Here is a 22,791-nt window from a genome sequence, read left to right as displayed (position 1 = left end):
GAAGAAATGTGTGATAAATAGTTATATTCTTAATACATTAGTGTATGTGACATATTATATCATATATTTGTTTTCTTTGTTCTTAACCCCTTTGTTCCAAGAGTCAGGATATCCTGATGCTAAGTGCTATTGCAAAATAACTGCACAAAAATAAAAATAGTCAAACACTTAGGAAACTCTTCAGTTGTTATGTCAAGGAAGTTTGTGACTGAGGAGTGAGATTAAGACGTTATTCAGGAAATATGCTAATGGAGCACAACAGACTCCATGTGCTTATGAAATAATAAAATCGCTTCAATTCTAGAGAGCTTTAATGCCCCTGGTCTGATGGAAAGGTAAGATAAGAACTGGAATGCCTGTCAAACATGATGACAGTGTTAAATTGATTCTTACAGCCTTCCATCTCTTAAAAAAGAGGGAAGTTTTTAAAAAGTACATCTTTCTCACAAGTAGATCCCTAATTAAATTATGTGAATACCTCTTTGTTATAGGAAGAGCTATTTGTTCAACATTTTAATAATGAAATTCACAAGCATTAGTGTTTCCAAGGTCTCTTACTGTTGTTTTATATCCTCAAAGAATGTTGACCCTTCTTCACCTATTAGGAAACAGAGTAGGCTTGCCAGTGTACTTTTCCATCCAGAAAAAAAGAAAAGCCACTTAATTCATCATGGAAAACAAAACCTATCAGCCATGGGTTTGGAGGAATAATAATAACAATAAAATTACAGTAGTCTTTGCTGGCTTCAACTTTTAAAATATGAGGCGAGGACTATGATAGTAAAACACATCCTACAATGCTTCTTCTCCTCTGCCCCAAGTCTCCTGTCCCTTAAAGAAACATCAGATGTCTGTGTGATGAGCCAACCCCAAAAGGAATGTAGAGCAGGAGGCAACAGATTGTACATCAGCAAAATAAAATGCCAAGAAAAATAAAGTACTTTGCAATGTAGAGATGTGAAGAGAAGAGAAAGATGGGATTGTGATAATGACCTCCAAGAAAACAGGAGCAATCCATGTGACAGTTCAAGTTCAAATTGTTCCTACAAACCCAATTTGCTGGCAGAAATGCCAAATAATACTACCTTGCTTTCGTTTATGTCCAAGTCTTTTCACATAAGCTCCGGGGGGGGCATCCCCTTTTGTTGTATTGGTTCTGACTTATCTCGGAGACACAGGACACCAGGTCACCCATGGCCCATGCTTATCCTCAACTGAACCAGTCTTAGGTGGGGGGCACAACAGTTAGTGGCCCAAATATTAAGGCCACAGAGCTCTGTCTCTTGAATATGAATCTTTAGCATTTTCGTTCACTTCTTTTCAGACACTTAACCCCACCCCCACCAGACTCCCGCGTGCTTTAAAATTATTACTATTCTCCTTGGAAATGTGTTTTTAACAATCCCAAGCTTTGTGTCCAGACCATGCAACCCCTTTGCACGTATACATGAGGATCTTGATGCTTCTCTAATTTACTTCTTTCAGAGTTAGCTTTGGAATGTGATTCAATGTTATTTCCCTTCCAGCTGAAGGGCAGCTGAGGTTACAAAGGGATTTGACTAATAGGCCAAAACCCAGTTAGGTTTGCTGAGAACCAAATGACAGCAAAGGGGGAGGGGTGTGGAGGAGGAGAGTATGTGAACTGCGGGGCTGAGAATCAGCCCCAGCAAAGCCCGCTGATAACCATCCCACTGCAGACGGTAGTGGACAGGAGGACCCGGGCGCCAGGTCCTCCGGAAAGAAGCAAATGCAGATGGATTCTGTGGGAGCCCAGGGTCCTATCTTCTGAGAGCTCCTGGGAGCTCGCAGGGCTGGTTCGGCACCTGGGCGACTCCTTACCTGACACCTCCAATTAGCTGGTCTCTGGGGGACCCTTCTGAGAGACTGGCAAAGGGGAACCCCGCTCCTCTGTCTGAAGTCCTTGACGATCAAACAAGCCATTTGACAAACTTTGACAAGCACCCAAAGAGATTTGAGAACAAATAAATCAGAAGAAGAGGAAAAGCAAATGCTAAAAAACCTCAATGGCTTTTTCCCCCCTGCTGTCGTTCCAGCTGTAGCCTGGGATTAATTAAGTGCTGTGAAGTCAGTGCCTGGGAGAGAAGGGGAAAAATGCTTTCTATCTCTAAGGAAGGAGTACAGTAACAGTTCTCACCAGCGAGAAACCTTGGGAAGGGAATCGCTCTCCTCGGCAGTGTTTGTGGAGGGACAGGGAGGCTGTGCCAGGCTGGAGCAGGCTTGCCTTTCCGAAGCTGGAGAGGATTTTACGGGGGTTTGCCTTCCCCTGCCCGGGAAGAATTTCCCCTCTGGTAGCAGCAGCCGCCGCGGCAGCAGCAGCAGCAGCAGCCCGACCTCCTCTTCTGGGGACCAGGGCAGAATGCCTGTGCTGGAGCGCTACTTCCCCGCGGCAGAGCTAGGCAGAAGGTGGCCGGCCCCAGAAGGTGTGCTGCCCTCCTCGCTGGGCAGCCGGCCGGGGTGCCAGCAGGGGCCGCTGCCCTGGGACTTGCCAGAGATGATCAGGATGGTCAAGCTGGTCTGGAAATCCAAAAGTGAGCTGCAGGCGACCAAACAGAGAGGCATTCTGGAGAATGAAGATGCGCTCCACAGCTTGCCAGGTAAAGTGGCCATGAGGTGTAAAGGGCATCAGGGTCGAGTCTGATGACCCCTTCTTTGGAATGTCCGAGCCGTGAAAAATAGGAAAAATTGTGCAGTATAGATTTGGAGGACTGTGGTTAATGAGTGTTTGTTCGATTATTACAAATGCGTCTTAAAATTAAGAGTGAGGTGGTGGGAGGAGCATTAGGCACTGGCAAGCAAGAAACACAGGTACTGGGCTCAGCTCACCACTTACTTGCCCTGTGGATTAAGCAAGTGAAATGCCTGAGTTTGGGTCCTCAAAACCAGGGGGCAGGAACTGGATGCTCCTTAATGTTCATCCTACCTCTTCATTTTCCTGTTGACCAGTCAAAGAGTTATCACCGAGAGAATATTCTTGGGATGCTTTTGTAGTACTTTCTAATATATATATATATATATATATATTCTTTCTATTTTCAACTATTGAACTACAGCCTGTGTGATGTTTTCAGGACTGAGTCTGGTCTGGAAGTCCTGGCAAAGTTGGGGAAACTTCTTTGCCTCGGTTTCCCCTTTGGACAAGTGAGGATAATACAAATTCTCCCCTTGATAGCGGGGAAAACCAACTCATTCACAAATGTGGGAATGATGAGTTTGTCATGTTATAAGAATGTGCCTTGTTGGGGACAGTGGTGGAGAACTTCCCTGGGTTTAACAGCGGAACCACCACTGCACATCCATCAGGATCCCAGTGAAGGATCCCATGGGGTTCCAAAAACACCCTAAACTAAGAATGTGTAACTTACTACAGGTACTCGCTTCCTTTGTGGGAGGGGGTTGTTGGAGAATCGTTGGGAAGTGGTGGGTTCATTGTAGAAGAACAAATGTGAGCATATGGTTACACATTTGAAGCCTTGGCTTATGTTCTGCAATGAAATCCTGACATACCATGGGTGCTGAGAGATGGAGGACTACTCTGGAAATAACAAAAATTACCTCTCTTCTGCATGCAAAAAGATTAGAAAGTCAAAATTACTCATTTTGTTTTAGTAATTTATGCCACAAGGTTTTTGGGATTTGCTAAATACTCTAAAAAATATATTATGAAAAATAATCTCTGGGCAAGGAAAAAAAAGATTTGAAAGGAGGAAAAACAACAACAGTGTTGGTCTCTAGTAAACAATGAGTACTTTGGAAAAAGAAGGAAACCAATGAGGCTGTGAGGTTTATGTGGCATTTGGAGATGGATGTGCAGGAAAATCGGTTGGTCAGAAAAAATGAGGTCATGCTAAAGCACCCCATATTCCATGTGAGTACAAGAAAAGCGGAAAAACCTACCTGGACAGAAAATTTAACTATTACACTGCAACTATTACTACTCTTGGTTTGTTTCAGTATATTAAATGATTAAATTTCATATTCCCAGTTACACCATTGATAAAACAACTTAATTCAAGAGATTAGCATATCTGTGGGAATAGGCATGTATTATTGCTTATATGATGAATAAGTGGGTATAAATTCCTGCAAAACAATACTACAGAAAGCATACAGAATTCCTGTTACTTTCAGCACTTTAAAAGGACTTTTTTTTTGGACTTTATAAAGGTGAGTTAGTTGAATCTTAATAAGCCCCTAGACCACTGCCTCACTACAAGTAAGAAATATGTCTCAGCAGCCTTTTTGGTTCGTCTCCAAATTCTCAGGGAAACGAGGGGTTCACACTTTCTGCCACGGAGGGGAAAAATAACTTAGGATCCATGTCTGCAGCATGGGGTCTGGTGACAAATTAGCAAAGACAAGTCATTTCATTTCCCCATCTCTCTCAGCCTCCCTCTCTCCCTGTGGTCCTGAAGCATTTCCTATTTGCAGTAGATGCTCTTCTATGTTGCCATTCTCACTACAACAGCAAGTGCAAATTTTCAAACTGCAAAGTCCAGATCAAGAATCCCTTCCTTTGTAATGATTTTCCCAATCACACTCCCTGACCCCACCTTCCCCCACAGTCATTTATTTCCTCCTCTTAACACCCGAGAAGATAACAGGTTGCATTTCCAGCACACAACGTTTTTGCCATGCTAGTAACTAAAAATTTAAAAGTTAAATACTATACATTCTACACATATGTTGACTGTGATCGCAGATAGAGAGGTTTACATCTTTAAAAACTATGAAATTGCAGAAATTCTGAATAGAAACAACAGCCTAGAGGACTTCAGAGATGGGTGTCCCTCTTTCTTAATAAGTTTAATTTAGCCTTAAAAGTTACAGGTTTTCTCTTCTCTAATGAAGGGCATCATCATTTTTAGACAGACTGGACTTTATTTCTCACAAGTGAAATAGAAAAATTTTCTGAGATTATGCATAAATAATAAAGGGAGAGAACAAAAATTTTGTGGAAAAATAGGTTCGTAAATGTATATATCCATAAGAGATGCTAAGGTGAATACAGCTGAAGGCAAAGAGGAATAGTGTTCCCTAAAGAGAGTGGGCAACTGCTAAGGAAGGAGTTACTTATGTGAACATCTCTAGTAAATAATAAGTCCTTAGAAAGCTGTCATCTTCAGCTGGACATTCGCTACAGTGAATATTCAAAGAGCTAATCATCTTCACATGTTGGGGTTCAGGCTGCCAGCAGTGTCTCCAGAGCGAGGCATGACTGGGCATTGTCTGCCCTGAAGAGGGGTTCTGGAAGTGGTTGATTGGCATGTCCTAAGTTGAAGCATCAGCTCAGCTCATTGCATTGCACCCATTGATTTAATTCTACTAATATATCATTTTCCCTTTATGAAGCACATGAAGGAAGGTGTAATGACTGAATTAGCAATTGATGAAGTAAATCGCTCAGTGAGACTAAGCAACTAGTCTAGGGTAACACATTCACACTGTGAGAACCAGACCAGGTCAAAATGCCAACTCTGGGGGCCTCCCTGGTGGCGCAGTGGTTGAGCGCTGGGTTGCGAAGCTGCCCGCAGCCTCTGCAGCGCCGGTTCGATCCCCGGCTGCTCCCCAGCCGCTGGAGGAGGGTCCCACATGGCGCGCAGACCTCTCCTGCCGCCCGCTGCTCCCCTCAGCAGTGTGCTTCGGTCCTTCTGCCTGCTCTGCTCCCTGCTCTGGCTCTGTTGGGTTCTCTCACCCTCCCGCGCTTCTGACTGTACCCAGTGCTTGTATAAAAAAATAAATCTTTAAAAAAAAAATAAATAAAATAAAATTAATTTTTAAAAAAAAAAAAAAAAAAAAAAAAAAAAAAAAAAAAAACAAAATGCCAACTCTATTCCAAAAAGCTTACATGATCAGAACCTGCACTGGGAAATTTAAATTTGAAGCAACATATGGATTACTGATTATATGTAGATGGGCAATCATAAATTCATGATGTAATATAAACCCCAGTCAAACCAGGAAAATAATACTGCTATGCAAAGTCAAAGGAATGTACGTCTTTTACATTTTTCTACTTATTTTGTGGCTTTAAATTTTAAGATCCAAACTTTAAGTGCTGGGAAAATCCAAGGAAATATCTCCATGTATTATCAACAGAATGTCAGCATGGAAGCATGATGGTGGGAGCACATCTGTAAATGAGGAGAGATAGGAAGGCTGGAAATAAGTATACGGTTTCATAAATGCTGTTGAGGGCAAATATTATTCTACTTGTGATTCTAGTCAATGATCTGCTTAAGACTAGACAACTCCAGCAGAACTTTTTGTCAGTTGCATAAATAATTTGATTTCAAAATTCAGCCAAATAACTGCAAATTCTGTAGTTGTGGAACTTACCTGTAGTTCTGGTTCTTGGGTCTAAATTTTGTGTTTTATTTCATTTATTAAGCTTTTTTCCATTTTAATAGCCTTTGGTTCCAGAAAAATATAAAAACGTACAAATCCCTCAAAACAAAAAAACAAAACACAATTATTCCCCCATAGTCACTGTAACTCATCCCACCTTTCAAGAAAAGAAATATCAGAAATTTGCTTTAGACTCAATCCTGAGAACCAAACAACTTCAGTTGGTGAAATCTCCAAAAGAATTCTCCAATTCCATAACTCTACTTTTAAAATTGACATTTAAAGTGTTATTTTAAAATATATCAACTGTTCAATATGATATAAATTAAATATATTCAAGACTCAATATTTCTATCATTGCAACTCAAGAAATAGTTATTGAGTGTGTAGTGTTTATCAGGAACTCAGAGATGAGTTAAGGGTTTAATGAAATAAAAGAACAATTAGGAAGTTATAACTCTGTCTACAGATTTGTCTACAGAATTCTGTCTAAAACATCTGTGTGAAATACAATTTGTCAGTGTGCAAATAAGTATTAGTTTAAACCTCTGTCGATTCAAAGTATTGGCTATAAAACTGGTGAAATTCAAGAACACTTGTAAAAATTCAAATACACTTTCAAATACTCATCAGCTTTAGTGATTTCATTCAAAGCAGGACAAATTGCTTGGCTCAGAGAAGCTATCAGTTTTAGCAGTAGATAACTTGACATTAATTCATAACATTTTTCTAAAACTACTTCTAGTAGACATTAGAAGACATTAGAAGTAGTTTATAAATCTGTAGCTCTATTGAGTAATAATCATTGACAATTTAATCCATCCTTTAAATGTGAATGCAAAATTGAGTCAAAACCAAAATATATCATTTCACCTTGAACTAATAAGCCTATTCTTTCCCCTGACATCCTTGTTTTCACAAATGACATCACTCCTGCAGAAACCCAGGTTCAAAACTGCCTTCTATTGCTCTCCAATCCCAAATGGCTCTAAATCCACAGAATGGATCAAGCCTCAGTGTGTTGTAGCAGTGCTGAAATTTGAAAAAAAAAAATTTTTAAGTTTTACATTCGAGGAGAGCTAGGGCCATAGTACAGTTGGTTTGTTGGCAGTGAATGGTCACTTGGTTTTGGTTTCATATATGAAATTTTTAAATTCTGTTTCTCTATTTCTGAGCCTTATAAACCTGGGACAATTACTTGACCTTTCTGTGCCTCAGTTTCCTCCATTATAAAAATGGGAAAAAAGCATTTTATAAAAGATGTTGAATAAATGAAATAATACAAGAAAAAAGGTGTCTAGAAAAAGACCCATGCTCCTCCTACAGTAAATGTCAACTATCATAATTTTTGGTGTTGGCTCTCTTTTCTCACATCTTAGCTCACACCCGTTGCTTTCTTTTTATTCAGTTATATGACCAGCCACTGGCTGAGCCTCATGTTATTTTATTTACAAAATAAGTCTCTCAAAAGCTGCCAACTTCCCCCTTCTACCTTTCTTTGCACTTTGTGACTTAGAGCAATAACTTTTTTTTTAAGATTTATTTATTTATACAAGAGCTGGGATACAGGCCAGAGACACGGGAGGGTGAGAGGATTCACCAGAGACAGAGTGAGTTGCAGAACAAGCAGACAGACCAAAAGCACTGCTTAAGGGAGCAGCGGGCAAGACAGGAGAGGTCTGCCACGCCATGTGGGACTCCCTAGCCGTCCGGGAATCGAACCGGTGCTGCAGAGGCTGTGGACTGCTTCACAGCACTGCGCTCAACCCACTGCGCCAGTGGGGAGGCTCAATAACTTTAAAGAAATGTCAGAATTATCACACTCCCTTCCAAAATCTTTCAATATTTCTCCATTGTCTGCAGAAAAAATCCAAATTCTTTTTATCCTGCTTTCAAAGCTCTCTGCTGTCAGCTCTCTGCTGTCTCCATCTTAATTGTCATTACTTCCCTTAGCTAAGCATTTATATTCCACCCAAATGCTACCAGAATTCCACAGCTTTCTGCTCATTGTTTCCAATAACTAAAATGCCTTCCACCATGTCCCCAACTTCTGCCATTCCTTAAGACTCTGCTCATATGCCTCTCCCTATACAAAGCAAAGTCCTCCTTAGATTACCGAGGAAACATATGTCTTTCTCTTCTGAAGTCTCACAGAACTTTCTTTTTATTTTACAAGCAAATCACTTTATTTTATTACAATTAATAAGTATTTCCTTCCCCTCTCCTAGATATTCAGCTTTTTTGAAAATCTGGAGAACATCATAGTTTCTTTGTGCTCACCCCAGCATCTTTCACATATCAGTCGCCCAATACACTTTGAAAAGTGAAAAAAGGAAATTATCAGAAGGAATAAAATAGCTCACAAGTTGCTGTTAAATGCACAAGTGAACTGTTTTTCAAGCAAAGATTACTCAAGAAATATAAATTCTAGTTTTTCCTTTTAATGGAATTATTTTTAAACTTACATTCTGGCTGAAGAGCAGGATTAATTACTATAGTTTTTAAAATGAGATAAAAGAATACACAACAGCAAATTTCAGAACTATTCAAAGATCTAAAGTATGTCCAGAGTTAATGAGACAGTTATCTGTTCATATAGAGAAGCTGCAATTTACTAATAATTATAAAATTTTAGATCATAATTTAAAATTATGCCAGCTATATATATTTTTTTCAAAATAATTATTTTGTTCATCCACCTTGGAATATTTTCTGTCAATTAAAGTTTTGAAAGTTGCTTTTTTTCACAGATAACTAAGTCTACATAATTCTCTAATTTCAAAATTACAATGCTGACAGTGTGTGTGTATACCAGGACCTATAAATGAGCTTTTGAAGGGATGGAGCTGAGTGAAGGATGATACTCCCACGTCTTCTGCTCTTTGCCTAGAAATAGGTTGTTCTTTTTTTCTTAACAGGACTGATTTAATCGGACAACAAAGCACTGAGTTTTCAAAAAGAAAAACATTACAAATTTTAGTGTAAAAAGGCAAAAAACTCCAAGTTACTTTTTAACAAACAAAAATAATTAAAGGTATGTGCTCTTTTCTCTTATTTGATGTTGTTCACTCTTTGATTAATTACCAGTACACCTAGTAGTACATAGCAGGTATAGATCACCATAGTAAAGATATTAAAGCTCAAAGTACTTGAGATTTAATGCATTGTCCTACCCTAGATACACACATTGCAGACTTAATGCTTTGTTTTTCTTTTTTCTTTCTCTCCACCTTTCCATAAATTTCTCTTTACAATTAACTAAAATCTCCAAAATGCTAAGAGAACATTCCAAGAGATCAGGTTTTTACTTTGCACTGTCTTAAATTTCTCAAATGAAAAATTATCAAGATCCCACCCTTCAAAACACTTCTCACCTAAAAAATCCACATGATAATTTATACATTCTATCTAAGCCCCTGCCATAATCTTATTACTTTATCAGCAAGGGAGTCGTAGAAGAATCTGTAGGTCACAATCCTTATGGTTAGTAAACAGAGAATCTCAAAGTCAGTCTCTTATGCAACTGAAAGACAGAGTTGACAAAACCAGGGCGGGGTTTAATTGTGCATGGCCTTATAAATGAGTCCAAGGGGACAAGCTTGTGTCAGAAAAGTGATAGTCCCAGAGAAAAAAAAAGAAAGCTAAATATCAAGAGAAATCAGTTATATGACCATGTTAGACCTAATTGAAAAGTAGAGGGCCTCCCTGGTGGCACAAGGGGTTAAGATGCAACCTATGAAGCTACCCACAGGAGTTCGATCCCCTGCCAGGGAGTAACCCACACAGTGCAGTAGACCTCTCCTTTCTTTTTATTTTAAATGCAAATCACTCACCTACTACTCTCCTTAGCAGTGCATTTCAGTCAATTTGTCTGTTCTGTTCCCCACTCTGTCTCTGGTGAATCCTCTCACCCCTCACACCTCTGGCCTGTACCCCAGTTCTTGTATGCATAAATAAATAAATGTTTTAAAAAAAAAAGAAAGAAAAGAAAAGTAGAAAGGCCAGGAAATTGTAAATAAAATCAAGGTGAGATAAAATGAAAATGAATATGAATCATTAGTCAAGGCTTTGTAATGGACAATTAAATAACTGAAAATAATGAGTCAAATATAATCCAAAGATTAGACTTTCCCAGTGAATCCCCAAGTGTTCCCCAACCTCTGGAATTCAAGTCAAAGCACACAATTCTACTTGTTTCCTTCTCTGGCTCTTTTTGTAGGGCACCCTAATCTAACATAAATTTATAGTCTTGTTGAGGATTTCTGAAATCCCAAAGAGATGCTCATTTAAAGAGTTTCTGACAATTCATGCAAGCAAAGTAGCTAGAATTTGCTAAAGGAAATGATTGAGAAAGAGAAGAGAAAGGGACAGAATTGACATCAAGCACCAAAAGGAAGGGAGGAGAGGTCACTGCAAAGAAACTAGACTCAAGTATAAGAAGTGAAATCAAACACTTACATGTGCAAGGAAGAAAAGGGAGTACTAAAAACATTTATGACAGAGACCTCAAATTTCTACACTCAAATGTGTCGTACAATGTAATCTGTTTCTCTTCTTCAACTTCCTCCTAATCAAATCTTCTTCCTAAGCTCATCCTAATAAAGGAAGGGGGAGCAAAAATTCATACTTGGTCAGTTTCTCCTAGATCACTACTTTTGGATAAATACTTCGCTTTCTATAACTTCTTCTAAGGTGTTATCTGTGTGAATGTGTGTCTCTAACTCGCACATGCCTGTCTGAACATTTCTACTACACACAAGCAATGCACCCACCTGGATAAGGAAGCAGGGCATGGCACCTGGCCACTGGGCTCTGCCTTTGACTTCTGGACACCAGTTGACAAGGTGTCACCTGTAGATGTTTTCCCCTGTGCTTACCTGCCTTCTTCCCAGGAAAAGCAAGTCTCACTGTGGAAGGGGCAAAAAACATATCCACAGGCCTGCCTCTCAATGTTAATAGGATCTAATAAAAGAATGATTAGTTCCTTTGTTTCCATGCAGACCAGTTCTCAAAATTATTGCTCTGTTTCAAACTCACAAACTGAAGAAGAAAACACAGTCCCTACTCTGAGAATCAGCCAATGAATATTGACTCCCTCTTTCTCTTTTGAGTCTTGCTGTAACATCCTAAATATCCTCAGTGAATGACAGCTGGATCAAAGGGGAAGATAAACACAAGAATATGGACTGGATAGATTTTTTAAAAGAAACATTATCTACATAATCTCCATACACTGTGGTTGAGCTGCCATTACCCTGTGATTGAATATTGCATGCTTAATATTTATTTTAGTTACATTCCCACACACAATCTAAACATTCTACTTTTTCTAATACCCCTTCTCTTTCTCTTAAAATATGCACACACATTTCAGTAACCATCTTAAGACTTTGGTATTAAAAAATTAAACTCAGTGACTGTAGTACATAAAACAGAATGTGTAAAAGTCTGACCTTTTTGGTCAGTTTCCATATTGAAAGCTGAGGCTTTTAATCTAATACAAATTGGAATTGTTATCACAATCAACTACTGAATTGCACTCTGATGGTTTGATACATTATCATAGCATGAATGTGCTAATTGGAATTTCTGAGAGTTCTCCTTTCTTTGGCCCTTGGCCCCACAGAAGAAAATGGGGTTGGGTGACTCTGGTGGAAGTGAAGATAAAAGCAGTAAGGCCCCAGTGTTATAACAGGGAGCACACTCATCCAGTATAGTATTATTGCCTGTCCCTGGATGACAGATACCAAGAGACTGCTGCCGCCCGCCCTTTCTTCTCTCTATAACTTCATCAAAGATTAGATGCATTGATATTCTTGACCTCATTATTCCTTTTAAATATTAGTTGAGTTCCACATTGCTTCTTTTTGAACAATTCTAATTCTACAGTAGAACAAAAGAAAATGTCATCCTGTCAATTATCTTGGTATATGAAATCAAGAATTGTGAATTGATCAGATTTATAAACTCCAAAGCAAATTATTTCTACCCTCTTTATTCCTAAATGCCCTATTTTTTGATTTGGTGATAAATGCAGGGTGGAGCGTGAATAGAATAAAATTGCACTAAAACACATTTTTCTTGGAAAGTGTCTCAAACACTCCAAAGATAATTAGAAACACTCTTAGAGGCCACAAACTGGAAAATGATGTTTTAATGTTATATATAAATATTTAGATTCTACTATACAAAGAGTATCATTTGAATAGGAATTTTTTTCCCAACTTAACAGAAATGAAGCCCTATATTCACTGGTTATTTTTCAAGACTCTGAAGGGGAAATTAATAGTCCAAATTTTTAGGTTTCTTTTCCAAAGCACTTCAATTGATAATTATCTTTTGAATGTCTGCTTAGTCCACACATTGTGTTATGTACCTGGGAGGAAAAGTGAAGAAAGAAAGGTTATAACCTAGTAGAAGAGACACATATATGAACAACTCATGGATGTTAAAACAGAGTAATATATAATTTAAAAATGCAAAGAAATAATACTCTGTGGGAACATTGAGGAAAGCCAAGACTGAAGATGCAACTAACATAATTTAATGACTATCATGTGCCATTGTATGGGTTGCTTTGAAAATAAAACTTCATGGGCCAATGAAGCTAATATAGGTGGATAGAAAGCGAGAAAGAGGCCTAGGAAGGTGACATGTGCTATATTAGAGGTGTACAGACAAAGTGAGAGTATGAGAAGTAAACACATGAGAGTGATTAAATTCTGACTGTATGATGGATGCTAAAGGAGTTTTCAGAAAGTACATAGTTTTGTCAAGGTAAATTTCATTCTCCTACTGAAGAAAAGGTAGAGAACATTGCAGGAAGAAGAAAGGGTAGGGCCAAATCCAAGAAGTTCTGAGGGATGCCAAGTATGATCTATGGTATATATCAGGAGAAAGTCTATAGATAAGATTAGAAAAGTAGGCTGAAAACCAAATGACCAAGGGCTTCTAATGAGTATATTCTCCAAGCTGGGAGAAAGCTTCAAATAATTCACTGGGAAGTAACTTAATAAATTTTACATTTTAGAAAGATCGCTCTAACAAAAGAGGCTGGTGGAGAGTTAGACTGGGATAAGAATACTAATGGATTTCTAACTATCACTTTAGAGATGATCGATTATATTTAGGAGATGTTGACAATTTTGACATGATAAATATTTTCCCCTTAACTTACAAACCAACTTCCCTAGTGCTAAAGTATTCTATACAAACCACAAAAATAATACACAAATCATCAAAATGAAACCCTTCAACACTTTACACCACCCTACCCTGAAGCATTTGTATGCTTGAAGTTCTATCCAGATTTCCCAGCCTCACCATGCTCATCTCTTCCCCCAAATTCAAGACCTGACCCAATTTATCCTTATAATCTCAAAACAATCCATCCCTCCTACTCTGCCAATCCATGTTTCTTCCTGTCTTCAAGTTGCCATGTTTGTTTTTTTTTTTTAAACAAACAGTACTTTCAAGGCAAGGTGCCATAGGATGAGTGCAAAAGTGTGGAAGAAAAACATAGCTTTTTATGTAGCATACGATGTAGTGAGTTAGAGTCCCACACTCAAGTAAAAACCAAGTGTGACTGGTACTTCCTGGGGACTGGCATTAACTTTCCCTTCTCTAGAATGACCCCACAAGACTTTGAGCTTTACATCTATATCTTCAAGATACTGACAATCTCAAAAAGATTTGACAAGATGACTTCTTAATAAAGAAATCAACACAACTAATTACTTAGTAAAGGAATTAACACAAAAACAGAAAAACATAGGAAATTTTTAAGAAATGGTAATTTGTCAGGTCAACTTGGCACAAAGTTTATAGTGAAGTAGAATGGGAAACAGAGAATGATAAAATGGGGCCAGGTTGTACATAGACAAGAAATCTTAGCTTTTGTAGAACCTTTAAAAATTTTAAGTGGAAACAAAACAAAACCAGACAATTATAAATCAGAGACATCCTGCAGGGGAGGAGGAGGGAGAGGGATCAGAGGGAGGGAGGGAGGAAGGAGCACCAGGGACTGTGGAGATGGTGCACGGGTGCATTGGTGAAAGAAATTTAATGGGAACGACACCTGGGGGGGGGGGGGCAAGCAAATATTGTTTAAAAATGAACAATGATATAAAAAATAAAGAAAAAAAGAAAAAATTTTAAGTGGAAAAATAGAGAAGTCTTTGCTTGAAGGAAAGTTACCTTTAAGATCATTTAGTTAAAATATTGCATTATTTTAGAAGACAAACTGAAATCCCATGGAGGTTATACATCATACTTGGGGTCAATTTGAGGTCCTTTGATGGTCCACTGTACTGTTCACTGAGCCATGCTCCCTATCATGGTCAAACCCATGTGCTTCTGTGCTCCAAAAGTGCCTTTCTACATGATAATCACTCTAAATCTAATTTTCTATCCTTTTCACTCCCAAGCATTAACATCTCTGTGATTGCACTACATAAGTGTCTGGTATGCATCTTACTTGAGTGAAAATTTTATGTAAATATACCAGCAAATGTGTATTTTTGTTGTTTGCAAACAAATTATAAATTGTTCTGGGCAAATTCCAAACCCTCTTGAATTTCCTCTGCTTGAGTCCCTGCTATATAATAAAAGGGTAGTCAATTCACCAGAAAAGAATCCCAGAGGTGAGCATTTAAATAGAATCTGAGGTTAAAGGATTTTGTATGTAAAATAAATAGAAGTGGTAACTGTTGGTTGTTATAACCATCACAAATGCAGTATTATCGTGATCCCATTCAACAATTGTGCCACTTTCTTTCATAATTTCCCGTGGGGGGCCAGGCAGGGCCAGTGCACTTGACTGTTGGAAGCTGTAGTGTATTTGTCCACAAACCTTGGAGGATTCACCTTTCAGTCCCTTCTCTTCTCTTTTCAAACATAACACTTACTCAGAAAGCAAGTTGAAGATTTAGCAACATTTAGGCCAGATTTTGCTTTCATCCCCAACCACTTTTTTTTTGGTCCTACTTCTGTAAGGTATTTGTGTCCCTAAAGTGAAAATGTAGTCTCCGGTGGCCATTTTTCCTCTAAAATTATCTCTCCCTCCTCTCAGAAGTCTTCTTGGCTGCCCGAATTATGCCATCCACAGCCTGCCTGCTTATTACTACCCAAATAAGGTAATAGTTAAAATATAATTTGTGACTTCTCCTTTTTAATGAACAATAGAACTTGTTCCATTAAAAATAAGACCCTACTCTGAACCATTGCAGAAACTTTTTTTGATGTTCAAAAAGAATTGTCAGTGACCGTGTGTTGGGGAGGGGCGGGGGCAGAGGGCAGTCAGAACTTTCAGATATTGTTCTTAATTATTTTTACTTCATGCTCCCTGTACCTCTGGCTCTGGCTGAGGCAGAAACGGTGCAATGCCATAAAATAACCCTCTCTCTAAGTATATTTGGCCTGACAGGAAACAGGAAATACCAGAAAAGATCACAAGAAAAGCTGTAATCATAAGATTTCTAGCCTAATTCTTTGACGTCAGCCGTTTACATAGGTCAGATAAGCAATCACAAGCACCCGCAAGTTCAGGGTGCCAATCCAAACACCCCAAGTGCATCTTCAACCCTTGTGAACTCTCACATTGTTGTTTTGCCCCCACCCTTCTATCTGCCCCCCAAAAAGCATATCCTGAAATTGTGAATTATGGATTGGCAACATTAAAGTATTAAAAGACATTAAACAGAACTTCTAAACTGGTCCTATAGTTAACTCAGTTTGCTTGGTGCATTATAAACCCTGGATGAAGTTAACTGTTAATAAGACATAGGAAAACTATCTCTGTTTTGTGTGTAAATGAGTTTGTTTCTTAAAGTTTAATTTTTTCAATCTTTGTCATTTAGCTGTAACTATGAAATGCCCTCAATAATATGCTAAGAGATACATCCACATACCCAAGATGTGCATCCACATACCCAAATGTCATTATTCTCGCCTTTCCCCTGCCACCAACATTGCCCAACACAGCAAAATATTTATGGATTGTTTCGATATAAATGACATGGGGGATGCACTCCCCTCTGGAGAGTTTCTTAACTTTAGAACCAAAGTGACTGACCATTTATAATAAACAGAGACACAGGAAAGGGCTCCTCAGCACATGAGCTAAGAGTTTAAATCAAGATTACATTACAGGGCCTCCCCTGGTGGTGCAGCGGTTGAGCGCTGGGCTGCAAGGCTGCCAGCAGTCTCTGCAGCACTGGTTCATTCCCTGGCCACCAGCGAGGGTCCCACAAAAAAAAAAAAAAAAAAGATTACATTACATGTAAATTTAAAATTCTTCAAGCTTGGGGATGAGAACTTATTTATACAATATTTCCAAAAAGATATATAAACTTATAATGAGGTTACAATAAAGTATAAGTACACAAAGACATAAAACTGTTCAGTCAAGAGATGAAAGACAAAAACTGCAGAGTGAAGGAAGAAGGGAAAACAATTATGCAAAGTAATAGAACAAATGGTTACAGCATTGATTAGCTCCAGGAATATTCACTGGGAAGAAAACATTTCTTCCTTTTTTAGGGTGTATGGAACAATTTTTAATGAGGGCTCTCTGTCTGGTGATGGAGGACATCCGCTGAAAAGTTTAAACAGCTAAGCCAAGGTAATGTGCCACCTGGGGGGAGTTTACAGACTCTCAGTGAAAGATGACTATAGACAGAACCATTCATTGAAGACCCTAACGTGAGGTGATCCCTTTTATGACTTTTGGGTGATCTAACATGATAAGGAGTGAGACATAGTAAGGGGTCAAAAGTGTGTACAGGAGGCCTCCCCTGGTGGTGCAGACAGTTGAGCGCACCACTGTGAAGCTGTCTGCAGCCTCTACAGCACCGGTTCGATCCTGGCTGGCGAGGGTCCCACATGGCACAGCAGACCTCTCCTGTCGTGCCTGTTGCTTCCCTCAGCAGTGTATTTCGTCAGTCTGCCTATTCTGTTCCTGCTCTCTCTGGTGAAACCTCTCACCCTCCCGCGCATCTGGCCTGGGCCCCGGTTCTTATATATAAAAATAAGTAAATCTTTAAAAAAAAAAAAAGTGTGTACAGGGACCTCCCATAGGCCTATGGGTTAACCGGGTTAAGTCTCAGTGCTATCACCTCTACAGCCTGAGTTCAATCCCCTTCCAGGGAGCTAACCCACATATAGCACAGCAGACCTCTCCTGTCTCACCTGCTACTCCCCTTAGCAGTGTGTCCAGAAATTCTGCCTGTTCTGCTCCCCACTCTGTCTCTAGTGAATCTTCTCACCTACTATACCTCTGGCATGCACCCTAGTTCATCTAACGAAAATAAATTTAAAAAAAAATTTAAAAGTCATGTACATAACTTTGGGGAGTAAGGATAGAAGAGTATGACCTTGGAGGGAAGTATAAGCCTCAGCCAGGAGTTCAGCTTTTGTAAATGTATGAAGTTAGATTTGGGAGTCTGGAATGTTGACCTCACACAGTTCCAATAATCCCACCACGAGCATCCTTGCCAAGAGAAAAATTAAGAAGTAAATGCCTCCTCTTGGCTGGTAGAATCGTATTATATTTGCCTTTGGTCCATGCCAGATCTTTCTTCGGCTCTGATTAATTACACATTGGTAAGGTGTCCTAATCAACTCATAGGTAAGTATTGAGTCTTTACCTGGTCTTTCACCTGATGCACTTGCCGTGAGTGCCTTAACTAAACCCTTTACTTCATAGGAGTTTCTTCAGTGTATGAACAAACACTTATAAATACTGAAAAAACACATGTTGTATAAAAGTTCAGATAAATATATGAGTGTGCTTTGCATTTTATTTTAACCCATTTCCCATATTTTGCCTAACATTCTGCTCAATGAAAAATCCTTTTCGTAGTTCCCAGGGATTCTGAAAATTGGAAAGAATGTATTTGCCTAGATTAAAAGATAATCATTATATTCAAGGAAAAACTGTAAATATGGAAACAAGTGGATGTATTCCTAAAATAAATAGATAGTTGGGTGTTAAGTGTATTTTTAAATTTTTTTACTAAAATAACATTGTTTTATATATATTGGTTTCAAATGTACAGCATTCTAGGTCAAGATTTGTATATATGACATTATATTCACCACCAAAACACTGGTTTACCTGCTTCCATCCTGAGAGCAGCAGTCCAAATAAACTTGCTGAGAAGGGTTGCCAGTGTGGCAGGGAGGGAGGCTAGGACAGAACCTAAAGGAAGCAGGTTAACAGCAGAAAGAAAACAAGGTTCATGCTTTGTGTGAGTATAATATACTGGAGAATGATCTTGCAAAATAAGTCAGAAAAAGAGTGGGAGACTTAAAGATGAGAAGGAGCATAATTTGGCGAAGTAACACCTGCTTTCTAAAAGGAACAATGGGGTTTATAATGAATAAAGGAGGCTCAAACTAGATAATGTCAAAGGTGGCTCAGAGAGTAGAAGGTGGAGGAGTCTGAATGCTCTGGAAAGAATTGTATTTGCTGTAGCTTCTTACTTCTTAGAGCTGAGCTGCTCTTATCCCTGATGGGCTCACCAAGGTCAAGTTGAGCACTTAAAGATCAACAGTTGCTTGCATTTTTACCATTAGTCTTTGCTACACTAACCAAGTTGAATAACCTAGCCCTTCAATTGGAAATCTAGCTTGACTTAAGGGCCAACGAAGATGCATGCAAATTCAGGTATGCTGTATTGTCACTACTGTAAGATGACACTGAATCAGTTTAATGTGATTCAAAAATTTCATGGGCCACCCTAAAGGCTGTTTGAGTCTTTCTATAGTTGCTGCCCTGAAAAGCTGAAGTTAGAGGGTATAAAGAATTGCACTTCACAAGGGAGTCTTCAATTCTCAACTCCTTTGGAAATAGATTCAATTTTCATAGGGCTTGTGGTTCTAGTGTATGTTCTTTTGTTTTAAACTTAAGAAAAATTAATAACCTTGTACTTCTTTGTACCCCCTTTTAGCCTTCTCATTGGGAATATTTCTCTTTAATTCATTATCCCAGTTAAAGATGGGGGCTGGAGCCAGATGGCTTTGCATCTGTACTAAACTTTTTGGACCTCAGCTTTCTCACTTGCAGAATGAAAATAACAATAGAAATTGCATTATTTTGCTGCTGTGAGGATTATCCAGCTAAGGAACCTAGCATTCATTACTGCTAGTAAGCACTCTGTAAGTGCTAATGATTCTTATTTCTAATAATTACCCAGAAATATTAAGCCACCATTTTAGCTTATCTTTGAATAACAGGAAGCACTTAAGTCAATTCACATTGCTTCATTGGAGGTTCATTACTATGAGTTACAGATAATGTGGGATGAAAATGTTGACTTAGAACAATGTATACCTGAAACTTATAAAATGTTACAATGCAATGTTACATCAATAAAATATTATCTTTGAAAAGTCATAGAAGAGAAGATGTGCTTGTTTCTATAATTCCAGTGTTAATTTTTGAAAGTTCCCTTTACTTCTAATTTTTTATCAAACTTTTCCCTATGGTACATCAATGTGTACAGTGAAAGCCTAATATCTTTAATCAGACAATTAGCAGAATGTACTGACTGACGTGGGAGTTACAGGTTAAGTTTTGGATGGGTCAAAGTACATGCAAAAGTAATTTCTAAAGGCATGTTGAATTTTCCAATGTAAGATTGTCAAGTAAACCCTTAATCAAAATAAGTTAAAATGTGAGAGCTTTGTATTCTCATCTTGAGTGGTCAATTATTCATGGTATAAGTGGCTGCTTAACATCAAAAATCTATTTATTCATAAAGAATATTTTACTGAAACTAGTCTCTTGATTACCATTTTGCTGGGACGATATTTGCTTAAGACATATTAATCCAAAAAGTCGATTCATAGGATGTTGTCATTAGAATTCGAGCCACAGCTTTTCAGGAATCAAGATTGATTACTCTCGACAAGCAGTAGACCTTTCCAGTGAGAGAAAGTTCTCAGAAACCAGGGGTTGTATAAGGAGATCAACCTGATAGTTTATTTCCTAATGAAAATGGCAGGGAACTATGTTCTCTTGTCTAAGAACAACCATTATATTTCCTCATGAGATTCAGTTAGGATGACTTTCAAGTGGAGACAACGGATAGCCAAAAAATATAATATCTGCTCACCCCAAAATATCTAAAGAAACTTGAAAATATTCTGAAAATTCTAAACTACCAGCTTGTTCATTAAACAAAGACCATGCCTCTGTCCCATCGTCAAGCTTTATTTCCTAAGAACTCAGTAGCAAGGTAGAAATAACAATCAAGGAGAATCATGAGAAGGAACAGCTGGTTAATTACTTTTAGAGAAAGAGACCTAGTGAAAATTTCCCATTTCATAATATATGACTCATTAGCAGCACTAATATGTGATATTCCAACATTTTAAGCAGTGGTAGATTCAGTAGATGTGTGTACCTCTTATCAACTCAAGTGTTCGTGGGTAATAGCTGAAGCCGTAAAATGTGAATTTTGGAAAGATGAAAGGAAGAGGAAGATAGAGAGGTATTTTCATGAGTGGTATTTTATAGAATTCAGGGGAATTATATCACATATCATTTCCACTTACTTTAAATAACTCCTATACCAAAAGGAATTCCAGTGAGAACACTGGCTTGAAAGGAAGGAGAGGGGGGACTTATATAAAGGAATAATTTAATAGAACATAAGGCTTTTAAGTTCAGTTATGAAAATATGAGAAATAGAATTGGGAAATAGGCAACCTAAATCCACACAATCTACTTTTCAGATGCATGAATTATGAATGAGCCACTCAGAACCGTTGTTCAGCATGAACAGTGTTGACATGTCAAGTTGACCTGTGCTTTGGACCAGAAGTGGTCTAACAGGGTAGGAGTTACAGGATAGGAGTTTAAAATGACTTGTTTCTAAGGCAGATAGAAGGCAGAAGAATGAATGCAGACTCCATCCCTGCTCCAATCTCTCAATAGTTCCTCAATGCAATTATATAGAATTAATCAGCTCCCAGGACATAGAATCAAAAGCCACCTTCCTACTTGCTATGCAGATGTAAATGTTCCTCTCTGCACTGGAGCTAACCAAAGTGTAAGCCCTGGCAATCTGAGCCATGGTGGAATGCAGCCAGGAGGGCACAGCAAGTTGAAACAGAGCCCACGTTTGATTCAAGCTCAGAATGACAACTAGGGCAAGGGAGAAAGGTGACTTTGCTGCATTTAAGCATGAAAAGCCTAAAAGCCAGGCATAGATTTCTAAATTTTATTTGTGCAAACTCCAAGAACATAGTGACCACTTGAATATTACCCTAAAATATACTTGATTAATCTACCCCCAGATGAGGGCCTTCAGTTTTCATGACTTTTTTGCATTCAAGATTTTAGCTCTCATCTCCTCAGAGTTGAAATAGATGAAATATTTCTATAAATGAAAGACTAATTGTCCTACATTTTAACAAGAAAATAGTGGCAACGTTTATTGGGAATGTTAAACATCACTTACAGAAAGTATTTGCCACAAATGGATCATTTCCAATCACCAGAATTCAGACCACTGTTAAGATTAGAGAAGAACAGGGAGAAATAGAAATTACAATCTCCTCCTCCAGCCCAGTATGGAATAAAGAATGAAGCTGGAAACACTAAGTAACAATTCAAGTCCTTCTATTCTGATATAGAATTTAAGTTTGAAAATCAGAAGCGTACACATATGACAAAATCAAAACAGATAGTTATTTCAAATCTAGCTGATAAAAATGAATAATGTATTCCTCCTTCTTCCTTGACAAATCACTGTTTGACAGAACTTTTTTTTCTGAATATGGTTTATTTCTAAATCTGAGCCATAATTCTAGAACTTTACCCTGCCCTTGGCTTTGATGAAGAAAGAGGCTGATTCTTTTAAGTTCCTTTTGATTTATGTCCTTTTTCTTCTTTGTGTTTTCTCCTCCAGTTCTATCTACTCTGTCATTTCTTCCTCACTGTCTACTTAAAGAAAACCTCACATCTTAAATTTTATATTATAAACATCCAAACTAGTATGGATATTGACTTTTCAGTTAAAGCACATAAACAAGAACTAAAATTATTGTATTCACAGAATAAGATGAATAATTTAGAGAAAAAGTGTAAACAGTAAGAAAGTCTAAATTGTAGTCATAAAAACAAGTTTATTATAACATTTTCCGTGAGATAGTAGTTTAGAGTGTGCATGCAGCTTTCACATTTCATGTTACCTTCTCTCATCCTCAGAACCCATTGAGGTATTTACAGAATCATCACAACTTCACAAGTTGGAAACTGAGGCTCAGGTTATGTAAGGGACATGTCCCAAATCATACCCAATGAAATAAAAGAATAGATGACAAAACTTTAGATATGGAAATAACCTAAAAAACACATAAACATCCGTGTATCCACTGATAAATAGATACAGAACATAGGAGATTAGAGAGAGAGTG

At 38.2% G+C, this 22,791-nt stretch overlaps 1 protein-coding gene across 2 annotated transcripts in view; it reads left to right on the top strand.

The window, feature by feature from the left end:
- Window positions 1-22,791, top strand: part of PDE7B (phosphodiesterase 7B) — a gene marked incomplete at both ends in the record, with an annotated part of 194,650 nt that overhangs the window by 54,136 nt on the left and 117,723 nt on the right. The window contains one exon of one of the 2 annotated variants that reach the window (XM_084227957.1): window positions 2,378-2,615. The exons of the other annotated variant lie outside the window; for it this stretch is intronic. Coding sequence (XP_084084083.1) covers window positions 2,378-2,615 — 238 coding nt within the window. Of the gene's footprint in view, window positions 1-2,377; window positions 2,616-22,791 lie in introns of those variants that run through there. 2 annotated transcript variants of the gene reach the window in all.

The sequence above is a fragment of the Talpa europaea genome (assembly GCF_964194135.1).
Source record: "Talpa europaea genome assembly, chromosome: 2".
Taxonomy (NCBI): domain Eukaryota; kingdom Metazoa; phylum Chordata; class Mammalia; order Eulipotyphla; family Talpidae; genus Talpa; species Talpa europaea.
Note: the sequence above shows the minus strand (reverse complement) of the source record. Positions and strands in the feature narration are given on the sequence as shown.